Raw genomic sequence first — 12,152 nt, forward strand, 5'->3', positions numbered from 1 at the left:
ATGTTTTAATATTGCATTGTGGATTTTAAATTGTCATATATATACTCCCAAGAACTCTATGGTTCATGGGTGGCATATATGACTTGGGGCAGTTTTTTTAATTCCTTAAAACAAAATAAAACAAAACAAAACATTGTCTTTATATTGAGTGTTGCTAAGCAGACTCCAGCTTTCACTGAACTTGCTAACAAATGCTGTGTCATCTTATTTCTCCCAGGACTGCCCAAGGAGCTGATGAGGCTATCTTTACGAATGTCACACAGTAGGTTCTGAGACAACTTTGATGGAAAGAAAGAAAAAATGGTTGTTCCCATTTGAAAAAGGATTCTCACGCACAGACTCACAGCAGCCAACAGCCATGTCAAAAAAAGGACGCAGCAAGGCTGAAAAGCCTGAGGCACTGATTATGTCCTTACAAGCGGCCAATGAAGATCTCAGGACCAAGCTAACAGACATTCAAATTGAGCTTCATCAGGAGAAGTCTAAGGTGAGTGGGAAATAATGGTAGTCAATAATAATAATAATAATAATAATAATAATAATAATAATAATTTCTTATTTATATCCCGCCCATCTGGCTGGGTTTCCCCAGCCACTCTGGGCGGCTTCCAACAAAATGTTAAAATACTGTACAATGGTCTGTTAAACATTAAAAGCTTCCCTAAACAGGGCTGCCTTCAGATGTCTTCTAAAAGTCTGGTAGATGTTTTTCTCTTTGACATCTGGTGGGAGGGCGTTCCACAAAGCAGCAGGTGATTTAAAAGGACATGACATTGCAAGGAATTAATTAAAACTGCCCTCCCGCCATCCCAGAAGATGGGATGAACCAAACTTACAATGCTTATTTGTAAGGTTTGCTTCTGACTTCCCTAAACAAAGAACCACTTCAGTAATACATGCCAGGATAGGCTTTTACTCTACTGTATAACAACAGAACAGAAGGGTAAAAGCAGTAACTAGGGGTGGAGCTGCAGCAACCAGCCTGTGCAGTATGTTCTACAAAGCCAGCCACAGCCATCTGTGCTGCTCTTTAGCATATACTGTACTTAAGAAGCAGACGAACTTCCCCATATTATACCATTTGGTGAGTTGGTTCTCTGTATTTACGCAAGACCTCTTAGGATACTAGACGGATAAATGGTCGGTCTGCTTTTAGTACTGACATCCTTTAAAACGGGCTTTATGGAAAAGGACCATGGCTCAGTGGTAGAAACATGCGAAAGTTCCCAGGCTCAATCGAACTGCCTTGAAACCCTGGGGAGCTGCTGTCAGGAAGTGTCCATAGCACTGATGTAGATAGATCAGTGCTCTGACAGCTTCATGCGTTCCTGGGCTGCAGAATGAGGTGGGAAAGGCACTGTAGAATTCCGACTGTTCTATTTCAGATTGCAGAGGAGAGTTAGATTATGGAGGCTCTTGTGTCAAAAAAACCTAGCACAACAGGAAGATGGCTGGGCCTTTCTTTTCCTTTTCAGAAGCATTTTTTTAAAAATTGCATTCTTCCACCTGTACTGTGAAATGACGTCCAGATTCTCTCTGAGTTTTACTTGCCGATCCGCTTGAGTTCTTACGCTGTCTTGCCACTTTGAATTCGCAGTCCAGCCACACTAGCAATTTTATAAGGTTCTTGGGGAAGATTTCCTCTCCCTTTCTCTCTCTGGCCAGAGAACTGTAATCGACAGCAGTGACCCAGACTCTTTCATTCTTTTGTCAATAAGCATCGCCTCAGGCAAAACAAATCTAGGCTGCCACTGGATTCCATAATTAAGCAGTACCATTTTAACTTCCATGAAGTCTTTCATCACGAAGATCTTTCTGGGCTGTCCATAGATCAAGGCCACCATTAACCTCAGAGGACAATCAAATGTGTCTGTCGAAATCCAGTTTATTTCACTGTAGAATGATTGGGATGAAAGAAAGACTCGGTGCTGCATTAATATCAGACAAGATAGTGTACTCCAGAGTATTTCTCCTTTTGCCCTCCAGTGTGGGTCAGTCATTAATTTGCAGCCCATTTTAGCAACAAAATAATAATTTTGAATGAGAGGAGAGCTGTAACCCTACACCCCCCAAAAATAGGTGCAGAAGCTCCAATCATGTCAGTGGGACTTACCTATGTGTAACTGAGTGGAAATAGAGCTTTTGTTTCCAATTCATCGTGTGCTGCACTCTATTTTTACAATCTTGAAAGACAGCTTGTGTTGGGTCCCCTCCCCTCTTTCTTTGGCACACATCCTGTAGCACTCAGGGAAAAATTAGCTGCTCAGTTCACTTAGGAACTGTAGGCTAGTTGCCAGAGGCCTGGAAGATGTAGCATGAGGAGGAGGTTGTCCTGACAATTGCCACTTCATTCCAACCCTACAGTCATCTGCATGTCTTGATTGGTTGCAGCTTTTTTGAATGTGCTGTTAACAAGAGAGAGATGAAGGGACCCATGTCATATATTGAGAATGGGTGGGGCAACCAGTTTTTAAGAGCAGAGAGAAGATTCATGGAATCATAGAATCATAGAGTTGGAAGAGACCACAAGGGCCATCCAGTCCAACCCCCTGCCTAGCAGGAAACACCATCAAAGCATTCCTGACAGATGGCTGTCAAGCCTCCACTTAAAGACCTCCAAACAAGGAGACTCCACCACACTCCTTGGCAGCAAATTCCACTGTCGAACAGCTCTTACTGTCAGGAAGATCTTCCTAATGTTTAGGTGGAATCTTCTTTCTTGTAGCTTCATGGTGTTCGTTGCAGTTGCATTTTTCCTTCTTGTAATAATGAGAGATATTCCTGAGTAATAATCTTATGTGTTATAAAACAGAGGATGGGTAAGAGGCCCCTTCCTTAAATGGTACTCTTGTGTTCTACCAATGGGTCGCATAGCAATCACCTAAAGGATCAGCAAGATTGTCCCAACAGCAGAAAAGTGTCATCTACTGTACATTGCTGGTGGTATCATCACCACAATTTTAGAAACACAGTTTGAACAGAGGTGAATTCCAGAAGTCTAGGTGGGACAAATGAAAAGAGGTGCATAAAAATAAATCCAATAAGTATTGCATAAGCTTAAGAGAAGCAAATTAAGCCATTATATTTGGCACATTTTTATCTAACCCTCCAAGGAGTTCAAGATGGCATTCAAAGGAGTTTCTTCATTTTATTCTAACAACTCTGTGAGGCAAGAAAGGCTGAGATGAGGTGACTATCCCAAGTCCACATCGTGACTTTTGTGGCTCAGTTGGGAACTGAACTCAGGTCTCCTCAGGTTAAGTCCAAAACACAGCCCACCTCACCAGGTGCGGAGAATCTTTTTTCATTCTGAGGGCCTCGTTGCATCCAACCTTCTAGGACCACATACTGGCAGTGGGCAGAGACAAACAAAAGTGGGTGTGGCCAGGTGAGGCCAGAAGTTACACATAAACAGCTCCCACCATACATAGATTCATCACACACATGTTCACATAAACATGCACACGCATACACATGGCACACACATATGTACACACACATATGTACATGTACATACAGGGGGGGAGTCACTGGGGTCCTGCTCCTTATTCCAAGTGCATATGCGTAGAGCAGGCATAAGCAACCTAGGCTCTCCAGATGTTTTAGAACTACAGCTCCCATGATCCCTGACCACTGCCCCTGTTAGCTAGGGGTCATGGGAGTTGTAGTTCCAAAACATCTAGAGAGCCAAAGTTGCCCCATGACATTGAAAGAAGACATCAGTTTGGAATAATTGCTCTAGGGTGATTCTGGGGACATGTTTTAGTCAGCTGTCTCCAAAAGCGATATGAAAATAGCTCTTGCCTTAGGAAGAGCACTAATCAGTTTTAGTTCTGACGTGGAGACTTTGGTGACTTATGCTGAACCAAAATTGCACTTTGGAAACTTTTCTTCCCATTAGCATTTATCCGGTTTAAAATATATTCCATACCCATGGACGAAGGAATAAAATAAAGGAGGGGGGAATGCTTTTGTTGCCTCAATACATCTTGCAGGGTGTGAAACAATATCCCCTGAAGTTAGCCATTTCTGTCCTTACTTGGAATATTAACTGCAAGCAGACATCCCCTTATGTTTTAATGCTAACATCCTGGCAGCCAAGGTTTGGGCTGATAAGTTCCAGTCAAATGAAAATTGTCATCTCTTCTCCAAACTTTCCAGGTTCTTGGTCATCTCTTTGGGTTTCTAACTCTTAGGGCCACATTCAGCTAAACAGTTGCACTAGCAGAAGTTCCCAGCCTTGGGAACATATCACAGGTCTACTTTCTCTTTGGCCTTCCATTTATTGCCTGTGTTCCCTTTTCTTTCAAGCCTTAGGCCCATAGAGACTTAGTCCTTGAATAAAACTTTTAGAAGACATCTGAGATATTTAATATTTGATGTTTTGTTATGCTTTTATATTAGTTGGAAGCCACCCATAAAATAAAATATTATTATTCAAAACAACATCAACAATAACTTTGCACAAACTACAGAGAAAACCACACTCTGTCCTAGGCATTATTTGTGCTGGGGGGCATCAGAGATAAGCCCTGGAATCTGTTTTCATTTACATACTACTTTTTTTTCTTAAAAAATGTTTAGGGGTACTCTCATTTTCCTACTCATATTGAAATACTGCCCCTCAATGAGGCCAAACTTAGATTCACAAAATGTTTAGGGGTATGCGTACCCCTGGGACCCCCCCAGAAAAAAGCACTGCTACTTACATGCCAGAATGGCTTCCAAGTTCTCCATTCTTTGTCCAAAACGGGGTTATATTGCTCCAGGACTCAGAGCACAATTTTTTGTTTAATGCCAGGTTGGCTGAGCACAGATAGTCCCTTTTCCCCCTCCACGGAAAAAGTCCACACATGCAGTTTCTGACAAGGCTGCAAGCCTATTACAATATTATATTGATTTTTCCTTGGTGTTATCAGTGAGTGCGCCTCCCTGTTGATTTTAAATATTTCTTTGCTTTCCCTTAAATTGTATTTCACTATATTTGTTGAAAAAGAAATGCTCAAAGAAAAGCCTTATTTATTGAACAAAAGCCTTTCCCTGGTCATCAATGTGCACTGAACACCCCTCCCCCCGCAAGCTTTAGTATTAAACCAAAATTGTTCCTCTATCCAAGTGTTTTTCCCCTCACTAAATTGCTTTTGTCACTATCAGGCTGCACTTGAAGTCTGCCCTCATGATGATGTTGAAAGCAGCTTACAGTGCAGAAAAGGCTTTATTGTTGTCTTTTTTCTGTCAAGAACCATGAAATATTTATAGGGGCGAGTGCTGGGATCCATACATAAGCCCTTCTTTAGGCAAAATTCCTATTGAATATTGTTTCTGAAGTAATAAAGATGAAGTGCGGATTTAAGCCACCCATTCAGGTTGTGATGCACAGAGACTTCAAAAGCTGTGTCAGCAGATTTCAGATGGGCTCAGGGAAATCAGTGTTGCGGAAGGGCCAAGCTAAATGTGAGGCTTGTCACGTAGTTGGCCCAGGCATGCTTGCTTATTTTAAAAAAATAAATAGCTGGTGCCTAAGGTGAGAGCAAGCCAGGTTGAGACCACGAAGGAAGGCTTAAAATCTCCCATCCTCTTGCCTTCCATTTGCCATGGTAGAAAAGTTCCCTTGGAGACTGACTGTTTGGTAGCGATGTCTTGCATGTGGAATGAGAGTCACCTGGCCCTTACTTTCCTATTATTTTAGAACCAGGCAAATAGTTTTTTATTTACCCAGTCTTTTAAAGATTGTTAACTTTTATACTATTTTCAAGAACAGGCATCCCCAAACTTCGGCCCTCCAGATGTTTTGGACCACAATTCCCATCTTCCCCGACCACTGGTCCTGTTAGCTAGGGATCATGGGAGTTGTAGGCCAAAACATCTGGAGGGCCGCAGTTTGGGGATGCCTGTTCAAGAACTTGTGAGTTCTGATTTTTATCCACTTCTGTGTTGTTGTCTTGTTGTTGCTTTATTTGTTTCCTGCAATTTTTATTCTTTTGTAGGATTGCTGACTGGCTATATCTATATGCAGGAATGCTGACTGGCACATATATATTTACAGCAGATTTTGTAAATGATCTCTTCAGCTTGATTTATGCATCTTTTAAATGGTAGTTAGAAGAAACAAAACTAAATTCTCCAAATGACAGGATAATTCAGCAGCAGTAAAACAAATCGCATACACACAATAAAGAGAGTTCATGTTCAAGTGTCAGAGGATAGTGCGGGGCGGGGGGATATTCTTCAGAAATAACCTGTGTAATGTAAGCCATCTTTTGTAAAGTTGACTAGTTGATGCTTGGGGTCCCTTCCAACTCTAGAATTCTAGGATAGCAACAGCAACCCCCCCCCAAAAAAATTATCTCTATAATCCAGAATGAATGCAAGACAAGCATCCAAATCAGTGTGTAATTCGTCAAAGTTCTAGTGACAGGTAGGTAGCCGTGTTGGTCTGCCGTCAAAACAAAATAGAAATAAAATAGAAAAAAAATCCTTCCAGTAGCACCTTAGAGACCAACTAAGTTTGTCATTGGTATGAGCTTTCGTGTGCATGCACACATATCTGAAGAAGTGTGCATGCACACGAAAGCTCATACTAATGACAAACTTAGTTGGTTCTCTAAGGTGCTACTGGAAGGAATTTTTCTATTTTATTTTTATTTCAACTCCCCAAAGGTGGAGATCAGATTAACTCAGGTGTGAATTGCTTGGGACTCAGGGTTCACACTTCGGGTTAAGGTTTGGTTGGAAGTTTGCTGCTCAGGACTTTAGCTACGTCAGTAAACAAGCTTTGGGTCTCACTCTTGGGAGAAAAAGAAGCCATTTGGAATTGGGTGACAACTGCAAATTCTGTGAACATTTTTAAGACTTATAGCACCATTATCAACTTTTAGGCTGCAAAGACAGATCTGTTTACCCCAGCATTTGATTTTTAACTAAGATCATATGGTACTCATATCATACTCCAGCCTACTGCTGTGTTCACCCTTTTAGTAGGAAGGACTAGGATTCAGCCTTATCATATTGCAGCAGGAGTATTTGTACTAAGGAAGGTTGTTTAATTCTTTTGCTGTTGCTTTAAACTCTTGCATTGCTATGCTTTTTATAATTTCCATCTGCTTTGAAACATTTTATGTAGAGACAAATGTAATGGATAGTCATTGTCATCATTATTAATAGTTTCATATCATCTCTTTTCCTTCTACCTTGCTTTATTGTCTTACTGTAGGTAAGTAGACTTGAAAGGGAGAAAATCCAAGAAACGAAGCGGATCCGGGAGCTGGAGCAGCGCAAGCAGACAGTCCAGATCACTGAACTGAAAGCAAAGCTCCACGAGGAGAAGATGAAGGAGCTGCAGGCCGTGCGGGAGAATCTCATCAAGCAGCACGAGCAAGAAATGGCACGGACAATGAAAATCAGAGACAGTGAAATCCAGAGGCTCAAGTCAGCCCTGTACGCGTTGCGGGAAGGGAGCAGCGACAAAGTACGGACAGCACTGACCATTGAGGCTCGCGAAGAGGCCAGGAAACAATTTGACTCTGAGCGCCTTAAGCTTTTGCAGGAAATTACCGAACTCAAGTCCGCCAAAAAGCAGGTGGACGAAGCCCTGAACAACATCATCCAGGCAGATAAGATCAAAGCGGGCGATCTTCGGAGTGAGCACCAATCCCACCAGGAAGCAATCTCGAAGATCAAATGGGAGAGCGAGAGGGATATCCGCAGGCTGGTTAGTAACCTTATCTGGATGGGAAGCCGCTTAACGGGGCTCAGAAGTACATACTGGTTTTGTGCAGTTGTCACAACTCTTATGTGGTGCCTGCAATGACAAAAGCAAGGTTACAGGGGCAGGAATGAATTGGCTGCTGAAACAGGGCAGTGTAGCTTGAGATGTCCCCATCCTCTCCCCTACTCCGACCACATGGATCAAATTCACTGTAGGAACATTGCATCCTCCTTCTGAGTGTTATCGAGGCTGACATATAAAATCAGTGAGCATAACTTACATAATAGTAGTTAGTCTCCCTCGTTGTTATTAGGGCATGTGAACAACGCAGGCAGGCAGCCCTCTTTGACTCTGCGTGATTGTGTGCATGGGTACGCAGCTGCCAAGAGAAAAAAATATTTGTGTGAACTTGGGGTGGAGGCCCACAGCCGTTTCTTTCAGCACAGCCCCTGGGGTGGGGTGGGGGGGAATAAGCCAAAACTGTACAAATGGCAATGTTTTCCATGTACCCCTCCCCTAGGCAAGCCACCTCTTCTTATAGGAAACTCTGTATGACTTTTTGGCTTTGAAAATCCATTTCTGGAGGGGGGATACATTTAAAGCAGGGGTAGGAAATATCCAGCCCATGATACGAAGGCTGTTCACCTATCTAGCCCGTCAGACACTCCCCAGGCCTCACCCCTTCTCCCCAGGCCATAGCCCTCCTCCATGCTCTCTTTGGGTGATTTTTTGCCTTGCAGGGGTGTGTCCTTGAACTGTAATAAAGCCACTTGCTTGCCTGTATGGAGGGTGGAGCAGGGTGTGTGTACAGAAAACACTGGCTTTTGCATGGCTGGAAAATAGACTTCCGTACAAAGTTAAAAGTGCAATCCTTCATCCTATCCACTTTCCCCTGTGTCCTCATCACTTACAACTGGCATGTGGCCCCTGAAAGATTGTTCCTTATGCCTGATTTAAAAGATGCCATTAGGTGCCATCTATATGGACCTGCACTGTACATAATTTCTCTTCCCCCCCCCCTCATTTTCACGTTGTATCTTGGTTATTCCTGTAATTGTCTTTGCCTAGTTGCAAAGGTCAGCAGACAAGCAGTGAAGTAGATTTGTGTGACGAGGCTGACAGAAATTCCCCCAATAACTCACAACAGACACAATATTTTAGGTTTGGGTTTTTGGCATTATTTTGGCCACAACTTTATTTAAATACAATTATAATTGAGTGTTGGCTTAGGCTTTTGGTTAACCATTCGTCCTTCCCTGGGAAGGACCATATTAATCTGCCCCGCTTGGGACAGGACTCACATCATCTGTCCACTTGGGACAGGACTCACATCATCTGTCCATTTGGACAGGACTCACCATCTGTCCACCTGGGACAGTACCAGCTCTGACTTCCCCCAAGGGTATAGGGAAGTCAAGTAAACATCCATGGAGAGAGGAGGTAGCTGTGGCCAGACATTCACCCCTCTCAACCAAGAATGTTCCCCAAGGCTCGTACTCTGTAATTTGGCCCACCATCCCCGCCTATGGCGGGGATGCAAGGACTAGAGCGAAAGCCCCAGGATTCCTTTAACAGAATACTTCTATGTGGAGCAACATTAAGAAGGGGGGTAGGCATCTGGGTGCCTCAACCCCTCCTTCAACCAAATTCAATAACCAAAAGCCTAACCGCCAACCTAACAAGTTGTGACGATTCGCTAAACAGTAGGCAAAAACCAAGTGGCAAAGCCAATCAGCCAAATGGCAAAATTCCTACTGGGCCCCTTCAACAGGCGACCCCATAACAGGCAAAGCAAGGTCAAGCTAAGACCTGTAAGAAAAAAGTGGCGGGTGGGAGAGAGAATCAAACACCAATGCAAGAGTGGCTCAAAAGTGAAAGAGACTAGGCTTAAATGGGGGGCCCTCCTGCCAATCGACTTATCCCAATCTAAATAACCACGCCCCCATTACTCAGCTCCTGAACAAGGCCTAGGCCCCAATCCAAAACCCCAAGGGACTTCTTCCCAGCCCTTCCACAACCCGCTTTATATCTGATAATATAAAGCGCTTTACCCATGCAAGTAGGCATACCAGCCTGCTATTTGAAATGGAAGCACAGGAACTTGATTTGCAATTGTATTTGTTTGCCCACAGGTAGGGGCACAGCTTGCCACTACTGCAATCCCAAAGAGCACAATGTTCTAGGGCTGAGGTGAAATGGGGGTGAAGCGTTTTGTGTACATTTCCACCCTTGTTGAATGCATTATTCCTTTATATGTCATTGGAAGGTTCTTTTGCACCCCTTTGTGAAAGGGTCTAACACTTTGCTCGATAGGATAGCAGGTTGGGGGGTAAAGAGGAGATGGGCATCCCAATGAAGGTGTTTCATGGCAGGCAAATGACACCTTCCGTCGCATGTGACATTCACACTGTGTCACTTAACTGAGATGTGCATTTGAATTGATATTCTGATGCAACATGCATGCATAAAGGAGGCACCCATGATTAGAGTTGGATTGTAGCAAAAATACACTGCCAGTGAGCACTAGAACTGATAGTACAGTGTGACACAACCAGGTGGACAACAGGGATGCTTTCTGTCCTCAGTGATATCATCATATAACAAATTTGACTGGATACATGCCACTGTGACATCACCAAATTCAGTATGTGATCCCTGATTAGATGAGTTAATCATTGGGGGGAAGCTCTTCCAATAATAATAATAATAATAATAATAATAATAATAATAATAATAGACTACAAAGCAGCAGTTGAAAACTGTGTTAAAGAGTGGAAGGTAAAGGATCAACTGCAGATATGCCTTAAATTGTTTGTTGATGTTTAAGAAAGTATTTTCGTCTTCCAAGCTTAAAGAGGATCAACTTGCTTCTTACTGCTAATCTTGTGAAGTGTGCACAGAGTCCTACACAGAACAAGACATATATAGGAACATGAGTATACCTTTCAAAATCATACATATATTCAGTAAAGCAGGAAGACATCTAGTGGCAAGCAGAAGTCTAGACAGAAATAACAAAACCAAAGCCAATCTCTCTCTCTCTCTCCCTCTCCCCCCCCCCCTCTCTCTGTGTGTGTGCAAACATTGCTGAGTGTATACAGAGAGGGAGTGGGAGTGTTGGATTCAGTCCACAGCACTGAATTTGTCTGGATGACTAGCCCAGAATACAAACTTTTTGGGAGCCATATACAAAGCCAGACCCTTGTGTCATGCATATTGGCTTAAAAGCACATTTCACCAGACTGCCAGCTCTGCAAACAAGATCAGACCCTGCCTCACAGACTTTGCTTTGCTTCTAGGAAAGCAACTCCTCTTAAGGATTCTGCAACCACAAGATATTGCAGGCTCTGGGAGCAGCTTTGAGTTGTGTGTGGAAAATTCTTCAGAGTCTATTTTGTGTGAATGCTTGCACACAGACACCCCAAATTAATCATTTTCTTCCACTGAGCATTTATTTTTATTATTATTATTATTATTATTATTATTATTATTATTACTGTTATCTAGTTCATACCAAATCATAACATTTTCAAGGCTCACATTGAGAAGTCTCGGTCAAAATCAGTTTTCCCCAGTGTGGTGTCTCCCTGGTATTTTGCACTACAACTCCCAACATCACAGTCTAAATTCTGGTTAACAGTTTCACTGCTAGAGAAAAGCTAATACCAAAAGTTGCCAACATGATGCCTTCCAGATGTTGCTCGATATTAACTCCCATCCTCTTCAACCAGCATGGCTGATGGTCAGGGGGGATGGGAATTATAGTTCAGCCACTTCTGGAGGGCACCAAGTTGACAACCCCTGCCTAATACTGCTCCAGGGTTATACTGACACCAATAGGATGTGTCAGAAGGATTAGGAATACAATGGTACCATTCTTAAACTGAAACCGTTCTTAAACCGAGGAGCGCTTGCCCTAATGAGCCCTCCCGCCACCGCCACCATTCGGATTCCGTTCTTAGACCAAGGTAAAGTTCTCAAACCAAGACACTATTTCCGGTTTTGTGGAGTTGGTAAACTGAATCGTTCTTATACTGGACTGTTCTTAAACCAAGGTACCACTGTAGAGTGGTAAGACAAAGTGCAGGCTTGATACTTGGCCCCTTTGCAAGAATCAGTTGGGGTCTCCACTCACCCTGTAAAAAGATAAACTCATCTCTTCTGTGGTAAATCAGAATAACTGCACTTTAGTGGGGAAGTACACTAACCTATGTGTATGCAAAGCCTTTCATCATTGCTTATGTCTGCAGTACAAGACATTTAGAGTAGAGTGACACATCGCAGCTAACATGAAGCCCACCCTCGTTCCACTTGCTGTGTGTTCTGGAGTCCTTGCTATGGATATTTCCTTTGCTGCACCTCATTGTCTGGAAGGGTGGGGCAAACACACATTGTAATGACCAGGCCTTCTTGGTAGTGGCACCCACCCTGTGGAACACCCTCC

The 12,152-nt window shown here is 43.0% G+C and overlaps 1 protein-coding gene across 1 annotated transcript in view; it reads left to right on the plus strand.

Annotated features, from left to right (window-relative positions):
- The first annotated feature begins 222 nt into the window (after positions 1 to 222).
- JAKMIP2 (janus kinase and microtubule interacting protein 2) overlaps positions 223 to 12,152 on the plus strand; it is a 36,808-nt gene continuing 24,878 nt past the window's right edge. Inside the window, exons 1-2 of the mRNA XM_035108012.3 lie at positions 223 to 487; positions 7,214 to 7,711. Of these exons, the coding sequence (XP_034963903.1) occupies positions 284 to 487; positions 7,214 to 7,711 (702 nt within the window). The 5' untranslated portion in view covers positions 223 to 283. The remainder of the gene's footprint in view (positions 488 to 7,213; positions 7,712 to 12,152) is intronic.

Source organism: Zootoca vivipara, chromosome 2 (genome assembly GCF_965207765.1).
Source record: "Zootoca vivipara chromosome 2, rZooViv2.hap1.1, whole genome shotgun sequence".
Classification (NCBI taxonomy): Eukaryota; Metazoa; Chordata; class Lepidosauria; order Squamata; family Lacertidae; genus Zootoca; species Zootoca vivipara.